General features: G+C 41.6%; 1 protein-coding gene across 4 annotated transcripts in view; it reads right to left on the minus strand.

Annotated features, from left to right (window-relative positions):
* Positions 1-11,094: 11,094 nt before the first annotated feature.
* Positions 11,095-25,049, minus strand: part of LOC134424718 (core histone macro-H2A.1) — a 42,799-nt gene continuing 28,844 nt past the window's right edge. For 2 of the 4 annotated variants that reach the window (XM_063168706.1, XM_063168705.1), the window contains exons 6-9: positions 22,920-23,010; positions 19,099-19,188; positions 15,827-16,001; positions 11,095-11,827 (exon numbers count right to left, since the gene is read on the minus strand). In XM_063168706.1, coding sequence (XP_063024776.1) covers positions 11,662-11,827; positions 15,827-16,001; positions 19,099-19,188; positions 22,920-23,010 — 522 coding nt within the window. In that variant the 3' untranslated portion in view covers positions 11,095-11,661. Of the gene's footprint in view, positions 11,828-15,826; positions 16,002-19,098; positions 19,189-22,919; positions 23,011-24,474; positions 24,575-25,049 lie in introns of all 4 variants that reach the window. The other 2 variants (XM_063168704.1, XM_063168703.1) reach the window with 1 other exon arrangement.

The following is a 25,049-nucleotide window of genomic DNA, read 5'->3' on the forward strand; positions in this document are numbered from 1 at the left end:
CTAATAAGCATTGTCTCTAGCCTGTGGTTCACTCTGGTTTAAATGTTCTCAACTTTTTGGTCAAATAACAGCCTAGAACAATATTTTTAGGAAAAGATAATGCTGGGCAATGGCTGGAAGTTTTGTGGCTTTTACCACCCTTCAGAGGGCTTGGGGTAATGTGTGTACTTTTCAAGAAAACAAAAAACCCCACCCCCAACCTGGAAAAGCTTTAACTAAAACACCATCCAAGACAACTTGCAACTTTCACTTTGATTGTGTTGCTGATGTCAGGGTTCTTCTTTTCTGAATATAACTGGACTTTCCGAATCTCTGTTTGCTTGGTTTCTTTTCTTTTTTCATACTTTCTTCTGGTACTTTCCTGAACACCACTCAGGTTCTTGCAAACTGAGCAATCAATGGTGCTACACCAATGTCATTAATTTTGGATCAAGCATTTTTCTTTGAACTTTGTCAGAGATGTGAATGTTTTAGAAGTTAGCGAAGGAGGCATTTATCCATGGAAAGGCTGGCTGGTGTTGCTTCAGCCATCTGGCTGGGAGACCCTGATTGTCTTCCTTTGACAGGTTTTGGATCACTGTTGAAGATGGAGATGTTTAAATGATAATTGATAACATTATTCATCTCAGCGATTCTCTTGGCTACGCTCTTGCTTTAACATTAGTTTTTAATAAACCTTGCCACTTTAAATTTCATTTTAAGCAGGAAAAAAAAGTTTTTAAAGTTTCAGATTTGGAAGCTTTTACAGAGCTTAATAAAAATTCACTTGGGCAAAGCACAGTAGACAACTGCATTGGTACTGATGGTTTCCATTTAAAAAACATCTCTTTTGTTTGCTGCATCTTGCAGCTGCTGAGATTCTTTGTCTTGCTTCCTCTAAGTCTTTCCCTTGGCATCTCACAGGCATCAGAGAGGGGGAAAGTGACTCCAACACTACCAATGCAGAGAGCTTGGTTTTCTTCTCTCTTGTGTGACTCAGACCTTTGTATTGGTGTGGGGACAATCTGGACAACAAGCAGGGATGCTGGGGAGGAGGAGATGCTCTCAGTGAATTGGGATGGTCAAACACCCCACCACGCTTCATAAACTCTTGTTTAGGCAGCAGGATGGACAAGTTCAGCAGTTTTTCATGTAGGAGAAACAGACCCTGAACCCTCCATGCTGCTCCCTGACCCTCCTGTCAGGTAATGGGCAAAGAGCTCCCAGGAAAGCTTGTGGGGACAGAGATTGTGTGTGCTGGGCTGTCAGTGAGGTTCTGTAGAGACAGGAATGACAGTGCTCTGCGAATCCAGCTCTGCTTTAGGATTTGGCATTCAAAGGACAGAAAGGCAACAGCAAAACAACTCAGAGAGTAACACAGACTACTCCAGGAAAATGATTTAAGGGGAAAAAAAATTCACATATAAATGTTCTGGATAAAACATCTGTCTGGGGAGTCTGGGATCTGACTCATCCTGCTGTCACATTCCTGGATGTCCCTTGCATCTCTAGGAAGAAGGAAAGGAAATAAATAAAGTTAATCTCTTGCCTAGCTAGTAGCTGTATCTCTTTACCAGCTTAGCACTTCTGGGCTGCATATCCATGTAGGAACCCCAGTTGTACTTCTTTTTATGTGTATTGACTTAGTGAAGTGCAAACATGTTAAAAAGTTCACTTTCTCCTTTATACGAGTCTATAAAAAAGCTCTTAAAAACGGACTCATAGTGTTTCAATGAGACAAATGAGTGATCAGCTGAGACCCAGCAGTCCTTTCCAATGGATTAGGTGCTTGTGTGAGAAACTCTAGGATGCTAATCAGCCTGGAGATTTTTCATGCCTCCAGCACTATGTAATGACACAAAATATTGCAGTGCCTCCAAGTTATAATGGGACAGGCAAGGGGGATGCAGTCATAGGTATCATTCCTGATATTTGATTCCAGCTAGAAGGAGGCTTTCAGAAGTCTCTAGGCAGCAGAGATTTCTTATGCATTTATGGACACTGGGGTAAAACTAAACATATCCACACTAGCCTGGAATTTTTTCTAACAGCTATTTGGACACAGTAATGTACAAAAATAATTATAAACACATGCACAAGTAGATCAGTGTGTGTTTTCTGTGCCTGCCTTTTGGAGGAATCACACATTAACATATTTTCTGCATTTTGCAAATGCACTGCAAAATTGCAGCTCAATAAATGGAACTTTATATGTTTGTCTAAACTGATGACACCAGTATAAAATAAAGATATTTTCCAGTTGAGATTTAGGAAGCTGTAAGACATGACAGAAGTGTTCATAATTAGACATTTCAGCACAAATTTGAATTCGCATGGAGTTGATCCAAAACCAGTTCTCCAGCAAAGCTTGTGTCTGTTTAAACACTTACTGAGGAAGGGATCGATCCCAGTGCCAGAGCAGTAAAACACAGATTTGCTGTGATAGCACAGAAGTGGGTCACAGTTTACCAGAAGGAATCACTTACTGTACAGGGCTGTTAGACTTTATTTCTGTACATTTGGAATTTTTGAGTTATGTCCTGTCACAGCTGCGGGCGTGCAAGTGCTGTGTTTATACTCTGTGTTAGTCACTGAGAAAATAAAGAAGAATAAAAGAGAGTATTTCTTCAGCATGAGGGTGCTGAGGCCCTGGCACAGGGTGCCCAGAGCAGCTGTGGCTGCCCCTGGATCCCTGGAAGTGTCCAAGGCCAGGCTGGACAGGGATTGGAGCAGCCTGGGACAGTGGAAGGGGTCCCTGCCATGGCAAGCTGTGGAATGGGATGTCTTTAGGGTCCTTTCCAACCCAAATCATTCTATGTTTTATTTCTTTCTAGGTGTGGCGGTGTTATTTTGGGAGATAAAGGGTAAAACTGAGGCATTTCCAAACAGCCCTCAGGATGGTTGGCTCTCTGCAGGCTTCACTGAGCATTAAAGGATGCACCTGAGTTGGTGCTGAAATGGTTAATTAATAGCACAGGGCTGGGAAATCAGCTTTCTGCCTGGCACAACTGCTGCAGGAATCCTGCCAGGAGCCAGTAGCTGAAAGCCTCACTAAAACCAACAGGACAACACTATTAAATGCCTGGAGTCTTAAATGATTTGTGGTTTGTCAGGGTGACACGCTTGTGGTCTTCATGGAAGTGCAACCTGAGAGACATCCCTGCTATGGACAGAAATGTGTGAGTAATGCAGCTTGTGAGTGTTCACGTTGTCATTGCAAGAACAAAATTTTATCTGCATAATTACAAAATTATATTCTGGTAGGGATTCTTATTTAAGCCTGTTACATGCTCCAGTAAAGCAGAAAATCCCTTCCTGAGCACCGTTAATAATGGAGCATTAGGAATACACTGTTTTCTTTTCTTGCTTTATATACATCTATTTATTTTTAAAACAACTGTTTTCTGGTGCTTTCTAGGATTTCTTTCCTGGGTGCTGGAGGGAGCATTTCCCTGGGGCTGGCTGCAAGAAGGAATGTCTGTGCAGCCATATCTGGAGATGTTCCTGTGCCTTACTGGGACCAGCCCCTTCCCTCCTCAGTCTGCAGCAGGGCCTGGCACAGGAATTTGGGTGGGCAGTGGAGTGGGCAAGGTTTGTCAGCTCTGAGGAAAGTGCATGGCCCAGGAGAGGTTGATAATATTCATGGATTTCTTTCTGTAAAGATTAAACTGAATTTTATTGTGCAAAAATTCATTATATTAAGTGGTGGGCTTGGCAGTGTTATGTTAATGCTTGGACTTGATAATCTTACTTTTTTTTTTCAAACTTATAATATTCTGTGATCAGATATTATGCCAGAGGACTAAAATATCTTTTCTTTTCCACCCTAGCAATCTTACTAGCAGAATTCAGTGAAGTGAACACGTCCTGAGGGATGCCCCAAGCACTAACTCACACCTGGGCAGTTCCACCTTCAGGATGGAGGGCACAGGGAATCCTTCCTGGGGGCTGTGGGGGCTCTCCAGGATGTGCTGTTGTGCAGGCTCCTTGCAGCTGGTGGGGAGAGACTCCTCAGGAGGCCCCACCAGCCGTTCCTGATGCTCAGTGAGCCAGCCCTGCCCTCTCCACACCTGGGGAGTAAAGGTGCTTCATCATCCTGCACAGTCCTGGGATGCGTTTGGGAACTTTAAATAATGTTCTTTGCAATGAAAAGGGAAGGAAATGAGTGGGAACCCCTCAAAGAGAAGCGGGTGAGGAGGGAGGGAGGGGCAGACAGGGTAACTGCTGGCAATGAAGCCTTCCTGGGGCAGCCCCACTCTCTGGGCAGAACCTGCCTGGCTTGCTCCTTCCTGCTGGTGCACCACAGGACAAACAGCCAGTGATGATAAGAAAAGGCCACTATCAATCAGGTTTTGCCTGTTGAGTCGCTGGGAATTGGTGTCTGGAAGGGCTGAGGAGCCTCCTCTGTTCAGTGCTGCCTCAGCTGAGGGTGCTGGCTAGACAGGGAACAGAAATGTCCTGACATGGGAGGATGGCTCAGCAGGGTAACCCTGACCTGCTCCATGGATGCATCACCCAGGAAATGTGGAAATGACTGGGCTTGCTCATTGCATTGATGCTAAGGCACAGCAGTAAATTAAACAGTGGTAAAAGGAACCAGGGTTGACCCTCCTGGGTGCTTGCAGGGCTGGAAGTGTAACACCAGTGTCAGTGGCTTTGTTATGGACATGTGCATGCTTGGATTCCAGGCCAGTGGCTGCACTGAGCAAACATTTGTGTGGGTGGGAGCAGGGAAAACATCTATTTTCTTGTGGCAGTACAAAGGATGACTAATTACACCAGGAACAGCTGCAGTGCACTTGAAACTGCAGAAGATCAGCTGATCCCTACCAAGCTTCCCCTGCCAACTGGCAACACCTGAGCCCTGCCAGGTAAAAACCAGGCTCTGTGCTTTGTCCAACTCATTAGAGCTCCACTTGGAGAGAAGTGAGCAAGGAACAAGCTTTGCTTCACTGCTTAATGTTGCTCAAAAAGAAAAAAAAATTACCTGGAATAAATATTTCAGTCCAAAGCAATATTTACTTGGGTGCTTAAAACTTTGTAAAATGCCCTGAAGGTCACGAGACATTCATCCTGCTGTGTATTTCTCTTTAAGAAGGTGCTTGTAAGTACTACTGGAGCACATGTGTGATGAGGGGTTGCCATGGCAAACAGGTTTTGGCACTATTTAAGAGAGAGTTTTATTGCACAGCAGAATAAATAAGCATGTTAAAGCCACATACAGTAACTTGTTGGCACATACATTAATGCTCCCAAGGGCTGCAATAACTTAAGCACCCTCCCTTTAAACATTTTTCAGTGTTTTTTCTTTTTTATTGACTACATGCATTTAGTATTAGGGCTAGGAATGTCCCATTTCCACCCTCTTTTGAAGTGAGTAATTGAGGCAAAAAAAGAGGACTGTCTAATAAACCATAAAGGGGCATTGTTCACAGACAAGAGGGGCAATTTTCCCATTCCTAGCATACATGAGGATAAGCCAGTGTGAGACCTGTCTGTGAGCTAAATCCTGACTTTCTCCCTCTAGACACAGGAGTAGATTGGCGTGTTTATATTGCTGATGGAGCCTGAATAATCAGCAATAGTTTCACTCTGTTTTCTGCAGTTTCTGTCTTGTTCTGTCGTGCCAACCCAATCTGCTCCCACATCACAGCAGCAAACTCATTACTTTGGCTTTACTCTTTTAGGAACCACCTGCTCTGCTCCCAGTTTGGCTCCCAGTTCACACCAGTGAGGAAGGCTCGTTCCTCCCAGTGCTGAGCAAGTGCTGCAGGGAGGCAAGAGGCAAATCCGTGCCCGTGAGAGCGCTCAGGTTTGTGGTGCTCTTAAAGGTGAGCATAAATTACATTTATAATGAAAGCTCTGGTTTAAGAAGAGTTATTAGTGTATTAGTCGGGGCTTTATTAGCTCGGAGGGCTGAGAGCCATGCGGGAGGTGTGACACTGGCTCCCTCTTCTGTGGGAACCAGAAACTCTTCTGGGTTGGACAACTTCGGAGCTGCCACCAGCAAATGAAGCCCCCAAACCTCCCCACCCCCATCCCTCCCACCTCGGGACATTGCTATAAATCACATTATTGCCGATGTGATCCGGCAATGCCCAGCTGTGAGGAGGAGCACGGCTGCCTCCTCCCCTGGGGAGGGAAGGATGGCCAGGGAGCTGCTGGGAGCTGTGCCTTGCTGAAACTGGCAGCTTGGTGAGGGTGATGGACCCAATTCTCCTTAGTTTATTGGGGAAGAGGGACAGAAATTACATCTCACCCTAAAAGGAGAGTGCAGGCAGAGCTTACTCCCAATATAGTCAGAGGAAAAATCTGGATTACATATTCCCTAGAGTTTTAGGATGACAGCTGTAACATATTTTACTGTTTTTGCCTTCTGCCTCATCATCAATATTGCTATAGACCCTTCAGTAAGGCTTGGACTGATCATCAGAGCTCCTTGTTTCTCAGGGCCAGGCTGCATGGGGCTCTGAATAATCTGGCGTAGTGAAAGGTGTCCCTGCCCATGGCAGGGGGTTGGAGCCAGGTGATCTTGCAGGTCCCTTCCAACACAAACCATTCTGTGGTTCTCCTTTGTGATTCTGAACTTTCCTGTGCACTCAGCAATAGCTGAAGCATGCTTGAGCCTCGGGAAACAGGGGAGGAAAGGGAGAGTTCATTATTTTATGAAAGGTACATGTTTGTAATATTGCATACTGATGGGTGCATTATGAATTACAATTTGCTGAATAGGAGGATTCCTGTGGGAGGGACAGTGCACAACTGAAAAAAGGCAAAGGGAGGGGGGTGATTTTTGTGCCTGTAAAGGTGTCTCCTGGGCGTACCCAGAGTGGAAGATAAACCATTTCCTTCTAGCTGTTTGGATTTGTTTGCAATTAAAGTCTAGTGGAGCTGTCAGAGGCTGTTGACAAATATATTATAACCAACTTAGGTTAAGCGAGTTACTTAAAATTAATCCATCCCCGCACAACACTCCTGTTTCACTTCACAAGAATGTGCCAGGAGGAAGGAGTACAATCCTGACCACATTGGGAGAACCTCCTCAAGGTGGAAATTTGCAAATAGGGCTACTGTAGTATGTAATGAGAAGCTGCAGGGCTTTCAATTATCCCACATAGTCTGTCTCTTTGCAACTTGACTGACAGCTAATTATGCTGGTGCCATTTTTTTGGCAGTGGAATTTAATCTCCCAGATGGAAAGCAAATCAATCTGCCCATTGCTGCAGCTGAGGCATACTTTGACTCAAGTTTAATTTATTCTCCTAAGCCCAAGAAGGTTAGTCATTTCAAGGTACAAAAATATCAAATTTCTTCCGTTAACCAGGCTGGTGAAAAAGTGGGGAAGAGTTGGGATTTTATGGGCTGTGCTGTGAAACGTCGTCGCTGCTTCCTTTGTATTAGGAAACAGCAGCATCATCTCCCCTTGATTCCTGCTTGTGGAATCTAACAAGGAAGAGGCATTTATGAGCAGGTTGCTAGTGATAATGGTTAAACATGAATTGTGGAGGCATTAAGTGGGATTCTATGGAGGAGCAAACTAAATCTCTGAAGAACTCGACACAAAAAGGGATCGGTGGCAATTTTCAAGCGCTTTAGCCAGTGTGCAATAGCCTGGCTCCCTTTGGGTTTCATGCCAGGGATATAAATACAATCCTCCTACTTACCTGCACTCTTCAGGCCTATCAATTATGCTGCTCCTTCTGAGTTGCAGTTACAACTTGAGGTATTACTGTCCTCTGTAAAACAGCCCAGAGCAGAGTGTGTGACTGGTTAGCACAGGCTGCAGACCTCATCTTTGAGTACCAGCACCTGCAGCTCCTGCCAGTGCTGTTTCTCAGGCTAGAAACCCCAATTTTAGCTAGGATCAAGGGGAAGGGAGCTCACAAAAACTTGGTGCTAATGAATGCTGGAAACCTGGAGCCTTATTCTTCTGTAAACTTCTGCCTCTCTGGTTGTTTCAGTCTGAGTATGGTTCTGATGCTTTGTCTGTGTGTAATTGTTTTCCCTTTTGGAGTTCTTTTTCTGAATTCTCTGGAGATGTTTAAGGCCAGGCTGGGCTCAGCAACCTGTTCTAATGCAGTGTCCCTGCCCAAGGCAGGAAGTTGGAAAGAGATGATCTTTAAGGTCCCTCTGACCCAAACCATCCTAGGACTGATTCTACTCTGGTTTTTAGCATTTATACAAACAGGAAGGTTCCTGATTCACCTTTTTACTGAAAAAAGCATTTCTAAAAGTGCCTTGCTCACACCTAATGACTCCAGTTCCAGTCTTCCTCACATTTTTACAGAACTACAGTCACTCCAGTGACTCTTCCTTAGCATACTTTGTGGCTGAAGGATTACCCAATCTTATCTAGCTATTAACACCTATCTTTTCGTATTTCCATATTATCCTTATGATTATGTTGATACTGCTCCCTATGGACCCTTGAATTGCATTTCCCAATTGTGATAAAATCTTGTACATGGAAGCAATTTTGGTAACAAATCTCGGGAGATGTCCTGATGTTGTCCTATTGGTGTGTTGTTTACCCTGCTGCCCACTGCTTCTCCAATATTATGGTTATGAGGGCTTGAGTTATTAATCTAAATATTTTTTTTAATCCATCATAATTCATTAAACAATTAGAACAATTTGTTCTCAGCTATGCTGTAAGCTTAAATGCTGATGATAAAATGTAGTGTCAGACCTGTAATCTCTGAGTCAAGCACATGGAAGCAATGCAGTCCCACCTATTTTTGGCCTGGTTGCCTGAAAATAGGGAGCAGTGGGAACTCCAGGATGCAACAGGGATCAGGACAGGCAAAATCTGTGCCAGGTGTCTGCACCTCCTGTCAGGCATCCTTGCTCAGCCACCTGACTACTACTGACATGACTTGAAAATGCTATTGGCTACAAAAGGCTTTAAACTCTTTTACTTTTTTACCTTGAAAGTATTGAAAAGTTAGAGAATGTCTATTTTAACTGATGTGCTCAGGTGAAAAACAGAATGAACTAACCAGTAAGAGAAGAAGCTGTAAAGGCACCTCACTGACATTTTTCCATGTGTGGTCTTCCCAAAGTGTGATTTTTATTTTGGGTTTTTTTTTTCGGTTTTATTTGGCAAGTGAAGCTTGCATGTTTAGCTCCAACAAGCAAAATGCCACAGAGATTCCCAAAGTAACATCCTGGCCCCAGTGCACGTTAGCAGGAATTTCTCCTCGTTTTCCTTGTTATGAATGTAACCTGATATGTTACTTTTTAGGTTCTTGAATAGGTGCCATAATCTGCTCAGGCTGCCTGAGGTCAAGACTGTTCTGGGATCTCTGGCTCTCCTGACAGAGCCTGCTGGATTTTGGGACATTGGAGCAGCACTCCTTGGGCTGTGGGAGAGGTGGGTGAGCACAGTTGGCTCTGGGATGTTGGAGGAGGAAGAAGAGGATGCTCTGATGTTTGTATGGAGAGAGAATATGGCAATGCCCCACATGAGACCAGCTTCAACACTGCAAATGATTCTGGTTTTGCTTTTTCCTTACAAAGGCACCAAAATCCCAGCAAATAAGATGGCACATCACAGGTGAGCCCAATGAAATCAGCCAAGCTTCTTATGGAGCCCACACCTAAATAAGAAGCTGAGATGTGAGGCCAGAAGAAGCAAGTTCATTTGATTTGAATTACCATTCAGTTTGCTTTAGGATTTTCTAATTGAAAGTCAAAAGTTGTCCCTCCCAGCCTGGAGCAGTGTGAGGGAGATCTGTTAAATGTTAAAATGGAGATTGTACTTTCAACCACCTAGAAAGTAAATTGGATAAACACTTTAGTTGACTTTAAAACCTTCATAATTTAAAATAGTGAGATTCATTGCAGTATAGTAAATTCTACACTGCTACCAGCTCAGGATTTTTGTTGTCTGAATGGTCAGTGTGATGTGGGCTCTCCTGTGTTAAAAATCCCATCCTGTACTGAAAAAATCAAGGCCCATTTCACTCCAAGGTAGCTGCTCATGAGAGTTTTTTGGTATTTTTCAATTCTTTTACTGACATCTAGTGAATCTTGGGGAAAGTGCAAGCTCAGTTGAACTACAAGGATCGATCCAACTGCAGTAGCAGATGCTTCACAATTAAATGCCCAAAGTATTGCACTTTATTTAATTTACTGTCCCTTAAGCTGCTGTCTAAGAAATGCACAAAGTCCATTTTGGCCATAAAAAATTTTAAAGTTTGAGCTCATATTCTGGTCAAACACTTTATGCATCTGAAGCACAAAAAAAAATGTACTCTTTGCTCCTTTTAACTTTGGGTATATATTTAAAATAACTTTTATTTTATATTTTAAATTTTGCCTTCTGTTATTGCTGCCATTGCTTCTCTACACTTGAAGACTCCAAGTATTTTAACTTCTACAAAAAACACCCCAAACTTTTGCAGGAGTTCAAGCTACACATTTTCAATATTTGGTGTTCCTGAACTTATTGAAAAGTCAGATTTGGTCTGCTTGTTGCTCTGGGCCAATCCAGACTGGATGTGAAATACTCTTTCATCAGCAAATGAAGTTTTCAACAGAGATGGAAAACGTATGCCTCCTACCTAGAAATCAGCTAAAAACTTCAAAGGAAGAGCTGCCTCCCTCAGAGCAGCATCCACATGCAATAGCTTTTAACAGTGTAACTTCTTTTTCTCAAAGTACAAACCCAAGTGGCTTCCATAAAGTCTATGTTGGTATGGATTTCAGCTGTGCAAAGGACAGGGCCACCACTACAAACAGGGCTCATAAATATATGGAAAAAAAATACAAAGTAGCTTCAAACAGGCCAGTATTAGATGACTGGAAAGAGTTCAAAAAATCTTAGGCCTTGCTTGATCTAAAAGGCTTCAACCTCCCAAACTGAAGAGGCAATTAGGGCAGATTCTGAACAGGATCTGAAGTAACTGGGAAGGGTGAACACTCTGGAGAAATCCCTGCTGTGAGTGGCACTGAGCCCACTCACGTGCAGCCAGCACAGGGACGATGCCCAGCATATCCAAACAAGCTTCCAGGTCACTGATTCTGGTCTGCTCTCATCCCTCTCAGAGATAACTTTTCAGAACTTAAAAAATAAAGGCTTAAAGGAAAAATCAATCCAAGTACACCAAGAGCAACAGTTCAAACATTTTACTAAATCAATTCACACAGTTTCAAAATTGTAAATATAATTAAGGACAACAGGGTTTCTGTATTTTTTTTCATCCAGAATCATTAAGACAATAAACAAACACAAATTAGGTTTATAGCATCTGTTCTTTTAAAAAATGAAAGGAACGCCACTTGATGTATTGATAAAGCACCACAACACAGTTACAAAATAGGGTTGGCCTGTTTCTTTCACAAGTAAAAGACTACATACTCCTAACAGCTTCCTGCTTCAATCCATACTTCATTAAAATAAAACTATAAAATCTTCTAGATTACACTAACTTCAGACAATGCCTGGTATAACAGTGCATTAACAGCAGTAATGCCAACTATCAGTGCCAACATAAAACAGTTTAGAGAGGAAAAACAAAACAAACAAAAAAATCCAAAACAAAACAACAAAACCCCCACCTTTATTTTTCCTAGATGAGCAAAATTTAAAATAAGGGATGCTCTGCCTCACAATGATTTAAGGATTTGGGGATGCTGATGGGTGGAAGAGGGGGCTGGTACTGTAGCTTTTTTCTAGGCTTAGTTGGCATCTAGCTTGGCCATTTCCTGCACGTATATCCCTATACTCTCGCTGTCGAAGAGCACGAAGTACACCGTCTTGATTGAAGAGGACATTGTAGACACAAAATAGCTGGAGATGGCTTTCAGGATCAGCTGAGCAGCTGTTTGCTTTGGGAAGCCATTTCTAGAAGGAGAAAGAAAAAAAAGAAAGACAATCAAGACTTGCTGAACCAACTTTTGATGGTTTAACCTCCCAGGGAAGGCTCCAGCTTTTCTCCCAACACCTCACAGCAAATAAAGCTGCAAAGCCAGGGTTTACAGTGTGAATTAGAAGTTGTTGATTTAGGCAAGACTTAAAATGCTCAAACAGAAGAAAAACATTCCTAAAATATGACTACAGAGTCTACAGATACTGTTGGGTTGAACCTCATGATACCTGATGGGTCAATTATTCTCATTTAACAGGTAAGTAAACCAAGAGCCTGCTGTGTTCTGGAAAGCAATGTATGTGTTGGAGCTGCAAAATCAAACCTGTCCTGAAAGCAAGGCAACTGTTAAAAGTAAAAAGGGACAGAGAACTTGATATGGAGTATGAAACATAAAAAAACCCCAAAGTACAATATGGTCTTACCACTACTAACAGTAACTAAGCACAGGATTTTACAGGACCTAACCTGACAACCTTTCTTAAAACTTCACATTTTTATCTAGGAACCTTGCCCGAAAGATTCATCTATTCTTAAAACAAGTCAAGCACAAGTAGAATGATCTGAACAAAGCTATGGCCTGAACTTTTTGATCTGAATTTTATAGATCATGGCAAACTCCTGGAATTACACCTGGTAACTGCTTGGAACCTGACCTGAACTTTGTTGCTGTGTTACTCCTGAAGTACTGCTACTCACCCAGACCAGGGTCTACCTGCCAAATTCTGAGCCCTCCCCCAGCCTCAGTGATGTGCACTCCACAGTCAGTCTGAAGGTGATGGGACATGACCACTCTCTTAGGGGTAGCACCCAAAAAGAACCTGGAAGAGCCTGTTGAACATCACCTGGTTCCTTGGCGTGCACTTACAGATACCTGGTAGTTAATATTCCCCATTATAAAGTGTGTACTATTAATACTACAAATAATTTACAGATTACACAGATGGATGAGTTTCTCAGCATTTCCTGAGCAGTTCAAGGAAGCTGGGCTAAATCCACCTCTGGCACTAACAGGTGAACATTTCTCAGCACTTGCTCACTGAAGCACCACACTGGTAGTAAAATGCTGTTATAATCTCCCTCTTATTTTCTGCTGCAACACACCAAATGTGAAGGGCAACTGCCTGTGTCATGGCCCACTTGCTGCACATTGCCTTATCAAAAAACATTCTCAGAGAGCAATTCCATGTCATTCCTGCTTGTAATGTGATATTATACGTGCTATCTTGAAGATAATGTTTGTGGTATTTCAAAAATTATGGCATGAAATAACTTACACTGTTTTTTCTTTTTCTTTTTTGAAAATGCCTGATTTTTTTCTTCTATTGAAGAAGAAAAAAAAAAAAAAGGAAAAAGAATTGTGAGCAAAGCTGGTACTATTCCAAAGCCAAATGAGCTGGTCAGGGATAATCAGCTGTGTGAGAAGTTAATCAAATGAGAGCAGTTTTGACACAGGAGCTGCATAGGAGTGAGCAGCTTCCACACCTGGGCACTTGCAGGTTATTTTTGAGTGCTGCATCCTGGCATACAGTGCAGAGATCTTCCAGGAACTTTGCTTCTGAACTGTCATGCAAGACAGCATCAAACCAGGGACACACACTGTTTCTGAGCTGTTCTCAGGGGCCTCTGAAGTCACACAGCTTCCAAGCGTTCTGGCAGGGTGGTCACACCAGGGCACATGAAAGAAGAGTGGCCAGGTGAAAGGAAGGCCACTTGGCCAGCTGCTAATGATCCACTGCTCAGGACACCTCTCCCAAAAGAAACAAGAGAGAGCAGAAAAATCAGCAGGAAGGTGCTGGCCTGATGGCCATGTGTGGGCTGCAAGAAACAGAAGCCTGATGCATTGATCTATGGGTCTGAGTTAAATTCTTGTGAAAAGGCAGTTTGGGACTTCAGCCAAACCAGTGTCAATTCAGATCAAAGTCAGAGCATCAGAATGAAATCCCTTCTCAGAGGATGAGTTCATGTTCAATCCCTAACTCTCCTTTCCCTTTTCTCCTGCTGGCCCTACCAGACTGAACTCCAGGCTACCTCTGAACAGAACCCAAGCTGTGCTTTCCATAAGTTGGCTGTAGCTGAGCATCTGGCCCAATGAATGCTACAAGTATGCTATTTTATTTCCCCTCGTGATTTATTTGAACTGCCCTCATGTAATCCCATTCCTCAACTATAAAAGAGAATGAAACTGTTTATGTGGGTTTATTGGGTGATGTCTGCTTGACAGATGCCTGTACTAGAACAGCTGCATACATGTGGTGTCTTTGGCATTTGTTATCTTTAAAGCTTTACTTTTTTCTTTTTTTAATGCTTTTGACTTCATAAAAACAAGTAGAGAGTATTGTCAGAATATATTATGTTCTCTCCAAAATTAACTTACGCTTGAGTATCTCTAATTAAGGGGGGAAAAAAAAATACATAAGCTCATATATTACTCAAGGCCTTTTGACTTCTCTCCATCTTTTAAAAGCACCACTTTAACTGGCTCAAGTAAGAATATGTATATACCAAGGGGAGGACTTGCCCCAGATCCTGCTTGTCAGTAACCAAATTTCAGAACAGAATATGAATCCTGAGGATTGTTCAAGGCTTCATCATCTTCCAGTACCAATCACCTACTTCACAACAAGGGCTGGGAATGGTTCTTTGCTGGGAGCTATCCAGAAAAGACAGGGCTGTGTGGAAGATACTTTACATGGTCCCATTTTTACATAACCAATTCCACAGACACTGCACTCTCCACATTATTCCGTGGAGGAAGAGTTTCTCCCAGACAGTGATTCAGAGCTTCTCTTTGTACTGACCAGCCTATGACCCTGACAGTTAATCCAATAAGTTACTATGAATCCCCTGCTGTATTTCTCTACTGTTCTGCAAAGTTTGCTCAAGTTATCTCCTAAAAATTACACCTATGCAAATTAACCTTAGCTGGAGATTTCTATGATGCAAGTTGCTTAAATTTAGCATCTTCATGAAACTTTTATTTCTTGTCATTCACCCAAAACCTCAAACACAGTTTCCTGCCTTAGCCCACAGAATATGCAAGAATTAATTTATTGTTGCAACACAGCAAAATGGGAAGAATATTCTTGTTGTACACCAGCCAACTTCTTTTGTGGCAAACTCAAGATGGTCAGTTGTTCAGGGTTAATACACACAACTGTGTAATTCAGCCTAGATTTGGCCCTTGGTCTTCCTACTGAGCCATCAGTGAGGGCCAGGTGTTCCCAACCTCCCTCTGCACCCCAAACCCAGGAGCCTCAGACTAAAGGTGCAGTCAGTCTGCACTGAGACTCTTAAGAACATGATCCAACACTGAGCACACTGTACAGAGCCAGAGGACCTGAACTTTAGACTGAGGCTTTCAAAGAAAGACCTTGGCAAGGGGTTTTAAGGTCTTTTTTTTTTTTTTTTTTTTTTTTTTTAATGAAATAGTCCCATGATGTAAACTCTATGGAATTCAGCTTATGGATTTTGGATGAAGGCTTGAAGTGACTCTGCAAATCCTGAGAATCAAGGCACTTTAGGTTTGCAGCTTAAACAAACACTAAGCCATGTCCTCTGGCCATTGTAAGACAGGTAAGTTTCATGATGCACTAAAATCAGGCAAAAGAGACCTCTTTTCTTCATGTTCTTTTCCACATCTCCAATTTATATGAATGAATTGATGGTCTGAAAGAATTCTTTTAACATTCTCTTGAAAGTTTATTATGCTCTTTATCCCATTTGCATGCTTTAAGATTAGCAGGGATCACTATGAGATCTGCCAACACTAAACTAGCACTCAGGAAAACACTGCAGGCTCCAAGCACTGCCTGAACACACCTAGAAGAAACTCTTCTTTTAGAGCACTGATTCAAACAAGGAAGAAAAGAGCCAGCATTGTAGCAATGTGTTTTGTACATGGGAAGGGACTGGAACACCAGATGGCACCCAGAGAATGTGACCTATTTGGCATCAGGCTTGCCTGACAACCTTACCTGCCACTGCCAATGGAAGGAAATGCAATTGATTTCAGCTTCTTTTCATCAGCCAGAGCCAGGCAGTTCTTCACTGTCTTCTCCAGCAGCTCCTCACATTTGTCTGAGCCCCAGCCTGGGCTATTACAGTGGATCACAAATTTTGCAGGCAGTCCATGGCCAGCACTGACAACAGCTAGGAAGAATTGAAAATGAAACATAATTACCTTCCTCTCTTTAGGATTAAAGGAGTGTACATGTGATTAAAATAGCAAACAATCAACATTCATTCCCTTAGCCCCTGAGAATGTTTTAGATTATAAATCACAAATCACACAGCCTTAAAATATAACATGATTACAGAGACTTTGTGTTTTCCATTTCCAGCTGCATTTTGCTGTGATAATTTATAAATCATAGCTAGGATTGAGCTTCTTTGAGAGAGAGCAAGAATTCGTGGCTGACATCAAAGGAAGCACATTCATACTTAGGATTGGGTAAGGAGAAGGGCAGTATCTGTTGGAACCCAAACCCAGACAAGGGATGATCTTGCTTTGGCTGGGTTTACTGCAGAGATACACTAAATATCAGATTGCTGGACAGGCACAAGGACTTACACACTGGTGACCTTCAGCTACTCCTGCTAAATGTACAGTGTTCAGCAGGCTTCTGATCATACCCCAGCCCAAACTGCAGCAGTTCAGACCTACTAGTGCTCTGCAAACCCCAAAGGAAGGAGGGAAAAGAGGTGAATTAAGATTCTGGCTTTATTTCCAGCTTTGTCTCTGAACAACTATAATGAAGACATTTTGTGGGATTTCAAGACTTTGGGCCTGGCCTTATTTTAGCTTTTCTCTGTATGGGTCATACAAGATCACTTGAACAATGCTGGGCTTAGTTTCCCTCTTTCATCACATTCTTGACAGAGGGGTGTAGAGGATGCATTTACAGATTTGCAGTGTTTGATTCACATTGTTTGTGGAACAGGAGGCCAGGCCTTGTATGTACAAAGAAATGAAAAAGAATTTTACTATACTAATCATATCTTATCACCACAATATTACCATGGACATGTGGGGACTAAGAAGATGCAGCAGACCCTGCCTACAAACTGCTGACAGGCAGGGATTCTCCAGATGAGAGGCCTACTTCTCTGCAGGAGAACACATTCTGGGTTCACCACTTCCCATCACAGAGCAAAAACAGACTGTGCTCTGCCTGCCAGGAGCCAGGGGAGGAGGATCTCTGTCATTTCTGAACTCACTGGGCTGTGGTTGCAAATAAAAAGTTGTAACTTTGGCTTGTTTAAAAAAAAAAAAAAAAAGAAAAAAAAAAGAAAAAAAAAGGTTGGGGGGAAAAAGCCACCCTAATCACAAGCTGAGGGAAGAAAAACATCTATCTGAAATCTCACAAGAACATAAGTGAGCCTTTACAGAGAGTCAGCCCCTAAAATACCTGACAAAAGCATTGGTATAAAATGGTAACTTATGTCTTCACAAAACCATATTAAAAATACCAACAAATTTTTAAAAAAATTAAAAAACCAGGTTTACAGAGATTCTTATAGAAATCCTCTATTCTATTCTGGAATGTTTATGAGGCATTTTGCTATTTAAGTATAGCAGAGGTAACTCTTGGCACATGATTATCACATATGGATACTATCTCGTGGCTGCTGCAGGAAAGAGAAAAATAGACTTTGTCATATGGATCCTGAGCAGGGGTTAACCAGAACATTTTGAAGGACAATGGAAGCACAAGCATTTATGTTCTTATGGCTTTGCAGAGTCCCAACATGTTGAATAGCCTCAGTGTTAGGCAATGTTAATTTGTCATAATGTGCAACTAAAATGTTGGCAGATTCAGAATACATCATAAATCCAAGAAAAATCTATTAAAAGCAGCTGACATATCTCTAGTCAGATGTGAAATATGGATATCATCCTCACCCTGAGAGAATAAAGTACTGTATTGATACACATGACCAACTTTAATATTTCTCAGGGAGTGTTTTCCAGGGTAGTCATTAATTAACACATTAGAATTCTGATGAGGACAACTGTTCATTATCAAGAGCAGCTGTCCTTTACTTCAAATGCAAATGCACTGAAATGGGAAGTAAGAACGATAAAGCCAACTATGGACTTATTCTGTGCTAATCACATTCCAGGTAAGCATTCTGGTTATGGGTAGATTAAAGGGATGCCCATAGAATTGAGAAATCTGAACCCTGGGTACATTTAGGATTGAAAAATTGATGTATTAGTTCTGCTCCAGAGTCCTCCAACAAGTCCCTAACAGCCAGTTTATCCCAGTGCAGTGCAGAGCTGCCCTGGAGTAAGATTGGAGCAACGCCCAGATCTGAGGGATGCACTAATAGCTGAGAAAAAGAAACTTTTCTTTTTAACTTGCCACCTATTTGGAGCAGTTTGGTCTGGGCTGGTAAGCAATCTTGTACTGAAGTTAGTAAAAAGAAAAAAGTGCGTAATTGATTCTGCATATTTTCGCAGAACAAAAATTCCAAGAAAAACTTATTAAAATTTTTAAAAAGCAAGGGAGAAACCCCCAAAGTATTAAGCTCCAGAAGTAAACAGTTGTAATTTTTCCTGTCAGAGCTGAATTCTTACATCTCCCCTTCGGCTGTAGTTAGGATTCGTTTACAAAACTGTGCACACTGTATTTATTTTTATAGCATAAACACAGATGGCAGAATCAGCCTTCTATATGAGCAACATGGATCAGCAATTTCACAGATGGTGTAAAATTATATATTGCCATTATCAAACTTTATTACTCACATAGTAGATTTTTCTCTGAGATTACATAAATTTTGATAACTAGGCATCAAAAAGTCATAAGCTTTTATAGTGATGATTTTGGCACTGATTAAACTAAGTACCCAAGCAGATGCTGAACTTTAGGCACATGCTTAAGTTCAGTGAAAGTCAGCAGCATTTCAGCAAAGCAGATGTTTAACAGAGTTGGACTCAAAAATAAGCATCTCATTAATTGCTTTTCTGAACTGTGCCCTTAATGATCAACACTGAGTGTGCATGCACGTACCTGTGAACAGCCTGGCTCTACTGTAACACTACAGCACTGCCCAATTCCCAGGTGCTTAGGTAAAGGTTACTTAAGATGCAGTGTGTGCAGTTTAACTGTGGAGAATACAAACACACAGCCCTTGGGAGCTGCCTGCAGACAGCAGAGCCCCAGCAGGGCTGCAGGGGGAGCTGGGCTGGCTGAGCCAAGCCCCAGTGGCACAGGGTGGGGGTCCCGAAGCGCAGCCTCACCTCCGGCTATGTCCAACGGCCCGTTCTTTTTGCGGAGCTCAATGACGGCTTCCACAAACTCCTTGCCACCTTTCTTTTCCAAAGTGCTCCCTGAACAGAGAATTGTTAGTTTACTCCTCTGATCTCAGCAGACATGTGACTCATCATTTGCTTTTGTTACATCATTCTAGAGTTTTCTGCCCAAACACTTTTTGGGGACTGCAAAGTAAGATCTAAACCTTTTGGGACTTGAGAATTAGCTAGTCATTAAAAACAACAACAACAACAACAGAAAGAACAAAAAGACAACCCTAACAACCCAAAAACCTCACACTGGTATCCCTTGCTAACATTCTCAGACTTGAATCTACTGTCATGAAACATCTGACATGACATCCCTACCTCCTTCCTTCTCATGAGTATCTCTTAGTGTGAAATGTTCCAGAAGAATGTGCTAGCTCAACAGTGGTTGAAGGTTTGTAATTCCTTCCCCTAGGATTCATTTCCCCTCTTCTCTTACAAATTGTTTTAAAGAGCCATTTGCCACAATAAGAATTTGAAACTCACCTGATCTTGGTCCCTGACCCCAACAGGTGGCCCCAGGAATGAAACAGTCTCGTGAGTGCAGAGGGCTGCTTTACTTGGTAACTGCCCAGCTTGTTGAGCCACCTTTAACCAAGAGGAAGAGCCTCAGAAATAAGGAGAATCTCTAAGGAACACATTCCTCCAATGAACTTCTCTAACTACAACTAAGGAGCTGGACAAAGTTATTCTGGGAGGAGAAGAGCTGTGCAGTGTGTCAGGGCAACCAAAAGGTATGCTGTTTACAAAGGCAGTCCATCACTAAATGGTTTAGATCTTATTTTGCAGCTCTAGTTTTAAATATTAATGAAAGAAAAAACAGCCCAAGAAAGCATTTTCCTAACTACATAAGCATCCCACATAATTTTGCACTGTGCATATTAATTATAAAGGTAGATAAATAAAAAGCAGTGATATCATAAAGGCTCTGATTTGAGAAATTGCTTTGAAAAGTGATTTCCAAAAATTCAGAACTAGGATCTCTAAAGATCTAGACATTTATTTGGTGACACCCCTTACTTCCACTGATGAAGAAAGAAAAAAAATGCAATTTCTGATGGAAGTGCACATACTATATGCTGCAGGAAGCAGAGTCCCTCCTCCAAGATTCCAGTTACTAAATCAGGTTATATAGCTCTAGGAACCAAGAAGACTGCAAGATGCTTTTGTTTGGTTTTGCTAAATTTCTTCCAAACTGAAAAGCTGAAAACAATGCATTTGTTTTCCATTCAAAAACTGACTCTGTGACCCTGAGTCTGTTTGTGGGAGTTTATTGCTTTTGGGGTACAAAAGCTGAGGACAATTAAAAAAGCTGTGCCTTTTCTTTGGCTTTTTCATAACCAGTTCACAACAGAGTTTGCCAAAAACTGGATTGCAAGGTCAGACTGTGTAGGTCAGAGTGTAATTTGCTGTTTGTGCTCATTTAAGCTTCTAAATATAAATACTTCAGCCAAACTCCTAAGGTCTTCCTGAACTTAAAGTTGCCTTTGCCAGTGGAACTGAGTGGGAGGATCACTTCACAAATCTCAGAAAAGACAGTAATGGCTTTATTGGTAGCAGCAAGGTGTCTTAAGTGCTGGGAAAGGAGATCCAGAGCAGCACTCAGGTGCTTGGAAGCACTCTGCCCTTCAAAGGCAGTGAGTAAAGCACAACACTCTGTGCCCTTTGCTGAGCCCATCCAGCAGATGTGGCTGACTCCAGGGTCTTATAAAACCACTCTGACTGAGAGGGATGGGGAGGGAATGAAACAGCCTTCCATTCCAGTTATATTTTTGTTGTATATATTTCCATATCATTCCTATTTATATATATGCCAGTTATATTCCCCATGAGTCCATGGACTCTGATCAGTCCTAAAACCCATGACATTCATAATTCTTAATTTCTCTTGTTTCAAGGGGAAACATAATTAAGCCTTGTGCAGAACCTAGGAACAGCAAAGTTCTATTAAGTAGGTCATTTCTTTGCCATTGCAGAGCTGTTGTACATTTAATGGAATTTAGCCTAGTTTGGTTTAATTCAATCCAGAAGGATCAGCTTTTTCCATTCTAGTGGGAATTAATTTATAATTAAAAGCAATGAACAACCATGTCAGTTTATTCCACTCAGCTCTCTTCTAGCAGATCTGGTACAAAGAAGAGAAAAAGTGATATTTGGTATGAATGAGTGAAATATTCTGCATTTACTCCTCAATTATGCTTTTCTTCTGATTAATAGTGAGGGTTTATATTGAAATCATACTTGACATCTATGTTGTAAATTAGCTTAATCTGGCAAAGGACAGACTCTATTTAACTATTTTCCACTACACTAGCAAGTTTCTTGAGGGAAGTCTTGCTTCACAGCTTCAAGGTTAGTAGCTTATTTGCTCACAAGCATAAATATGTGTCACTCCCATGAGAATAAGATCATTATCTCATGCTTTCCAAGCAGGCATTGGTATCAGTGTTGAAAACAGCGTTAGCAGAAATTTAGGCTCTAAAATTCTCAGGATAAGCCCCCAATACACTTAAATTGTTAGGGAAAAAACCAACAAAAAATTAAAAAAAAATTTAGATGGGTAAAAGTTAATCATTGGAAGCTAAGCATTTGTGCACTTCTATTCTTTCTTACAGCAGTCAGAGGCAACAGGAACCTACACTAAGGAATGAGCAGTCCAACTTCAAGACACAATTTTCTTTGCAGAGTAGAAAAGCATTTCTTTGTCACAGGGTAGGAGATAGGCACATTGGCTAAATGGGTCTGACAGACTTTGGAAGCATATTCTTCAGGTACAGGCTACTATGACACTCTGCATATTATTTAGCCAGCAAAGTCACAGTGCTTCTGCCCCAGCAGGTCAACCAGAGCTGTATTTCTCTGCTTGTTACTCAGAATACAGCCCTTTCAGAAAAAACAGGTGGTGCAGGATGTGTGTCACTCCAAGGCAGTACTGAAAACAAGGCCTCAGGCATGGGGGGAGCCCATTCTCACAGCGATGGTAAGATCAAGATGAGATGCAGAACAGAGGCTGGGATCAGCTGACTTGTTCTTAAGCACTGCCAGCAACTTCTACATTTGGCCCAAGTTCTGATTTGCCTTCTCAAATTACCAAGGCAGTTCAATCGAAGTGCTCCTATCCTTTTATAAAATCCTTCAAAATTCTGTGTATGAGAGGAGTAAGAGAAGGGCTAGGAGAAGAGTTACTCAAGGGACAGTTCAGATGGCTGAATTAAGAGGTCTGTCCTGTTTCCTGTCATGCCTTCTCTCAGTCTTGTAGCTCAGGTGACTGATGTGTGTGCAGCACTAGCTGGGCTTGTGGGTGCGAGGACCGTGGAGCAGGGCTAGGAAGGTCATCGGTCCATAAGGATAATCTTAAGAGTTTGGAAAATACAAACAGGTTAGATCCAGCCCGTGAATCCAGATATGAACATCTGAACCTTGGCATGGAGAGGGTGCACTGGAACTGGTTAAAATCTAAAGATCAAGACTCAAACCACATTGAAACCAGGCACTTGTCAAACCAACAATGTCGTAATTCATTTTCCTTGGTCAAGTGCCTGCATTTAAATTTTGGTGGTGCACTCCACGGTTACTTCTGAAAGGCTGATTTGGCAACAAAAACCAAAAATGCCCACTAGGTTTGTAATTGTTCAGTTCTTGTTAGGATCAGTGGGGACTGCTGGAAGTGAGAAATGAATGCAGATCTGCATAGCTACAACAAGCTGGTGGCTGCTGACCATGCACACACATACGAACTGCAGCACTGAACTCGCCATTACCTACTTCACCACCGGTGTAGAAGTCAGAGTTTGTCGGGTGAACGACAGCATCACTGTCGATCGTGGCAATGTCAGCCTGTACAACTTGCAACTACAACAGGTAAACAGATGTATATCAACCACGTTGGACAGAGACCCAGCACAGGCTCTACATTTACACATGTACCAACGTCCATATTTTCCTACCTTTACATCTCCAAACCTTGCGCCAAAGGAGTATGCTGAGTTGTGTGTGCAGGTGTGTGTAGAGAAAGGGGTGTAGGGAGCAGGAGGAGGAGTATGACATGATCAAATAAATGTTAAAATGACAAGTCAGAGCAATCACATGAGATCATTTCCAAAGTTTTAAAATCAGCTAAATGCCCCATTTCACTTTGCAGAAACCTAGAACAACCAGTTCCCCACAGAGCATGACATTAAAATATGGAATCTGTTTAAAAAAGAGAAATTCAGGATCATCAAGACAAACAAAATAATTAGTTTCTCCATTTTGTCAGCACTAATAAGCTGACAGCCACTGATTTTCATATGTAAAGTCTTTAATAATTTTGTTTCTAAAAATACCAGTTTCCTTCACATGTAGGAAACTATGTATTTGCAGCCAGGGTTGTACAGAATTTGCTTTAGAAAATACAAATTGTTTGTATAGCTTAAAAGTAAGGCATATCTTTTAATTATATGCTGAAATGGCTAAGACATTTGCAGAAAGATATGTATTTCTAAGAAATGCTGATATAAAAATTAGCCTTCTTAGACCTTTTTTCTTGTGAAGTTACTTCTCTACATTCCCATAGGAAATGCAGCAGTATTAGAATTATGGGTTGTATTCCATTAAGGAAGTTTCAAAAAAAGCAGCAGGTCTACTCAAATAAGAAGGGAAAGCAGTACATAATGCAATAAAGGCAATTTTTGTTTTGTTGAAGAATAAACTTCTGTTAAAGAAGGATTTTTTGATTTCTTATCAATCTGAAAAGAAAAGCTTCAAAAGTGATTCTCCACCCATGATAGTTCACTCTCGGTATAATGTCAGTATTTGTTTCCAGCTGAATGTAAAAGTGACAGGGAAGAACTGAAACATAATGGAAACAAATTCTTGACTGAATTAAACATCAAATCAAGATATGGAAGATTTGGAGACAGCTAATAAAGTAATAAACCCTTACCAAAAATTTTATGCCTACTCTAAGTATTGAAATAAAACCCTTAAGATTGCAGGTAGAATGGAGAAACTGCTTATTTTGAGAAAAACCTGACAAAAAAGTATTTTAGTCCTTGAAGTATTCAAATAAGAAACCCCCCAAAATAGCTAACAGTCACATATGATCATTATGGAAAAGAATTTAAATTTTTTGAACTGAAATCAGCTTGAAGACTAGCAATAGCTGCAAGTGTTCAGAATTGGTCAAAAAGTGTTTTGAATATAGTTCTTCAACAAAGCAGGACCTGCAAGATTTGAATTTCTGCTCTGATTAAAGGTATGAAGCCCTAGGGAGTAAATTCTGGGTTCCATAATTTCCATGTGACCGTTAGTTGTGTCAACCCATGCCCCATTTACCTAGGTCATCTTTAAGGTCAATGTCAGCATTGGTAGGATTGATAATGGCCTCCACCTCGAAGCCGGCTAAATTACTGATTTCACTGTGAATAAGGTTCAGCTGAAAAGAAAAGCATGAGGTGGGAAATAACAGGACAGCTGGGAAATCACAGAGAAGCTGCAGAAAAGTGAGCTTTGCAACACAGATGGAGATAGCATCACTGCAAACAAATATGCAAAATAAAAGGCAGGTCATCAAGGGATATTAGCCCAAAAAACTTCAAACACAAGACTCAAACATTGCTCATACTGGGAGAATATGAATGTACCAGCTAGTAAGCTCTATTTTGGTTTTACACTGATCACTATTTGGGATTCTTATTATTATTCATGATCTAAAGAGGGCTTATAAGAAGTCTGGATAGGGACTTTTCATGAGGGCATTGAGTGACAGGACAAAGGGAATGGCCTAAAACTGAAGGAGGGGAGGTTAAGATTAGATATTAGGAAGAAATTCTTCCCTGTGAGGTGCTGAGGCCCTGGCACAGGCTGCCCAGAGAAGCTGTGGCTGCCCCATCCCTGGAAGTGTTCAAGGC

This window comes from Melospiza melodia, chromosome 14 (genome assembly GCF_035770615.1).
Source record: "Melospiza melodia melodia isolate bMelMel2 chromosome 14, bMelMel2.pri, whole genome shotgun sequence".
Classification (NCBI taxonomy): domain Eukaryota; kingdom Metazoa; phylum Chordata; class Aves; order Passeriformes; family Passerellidae; genus Melospiza; species Melospiza melodia.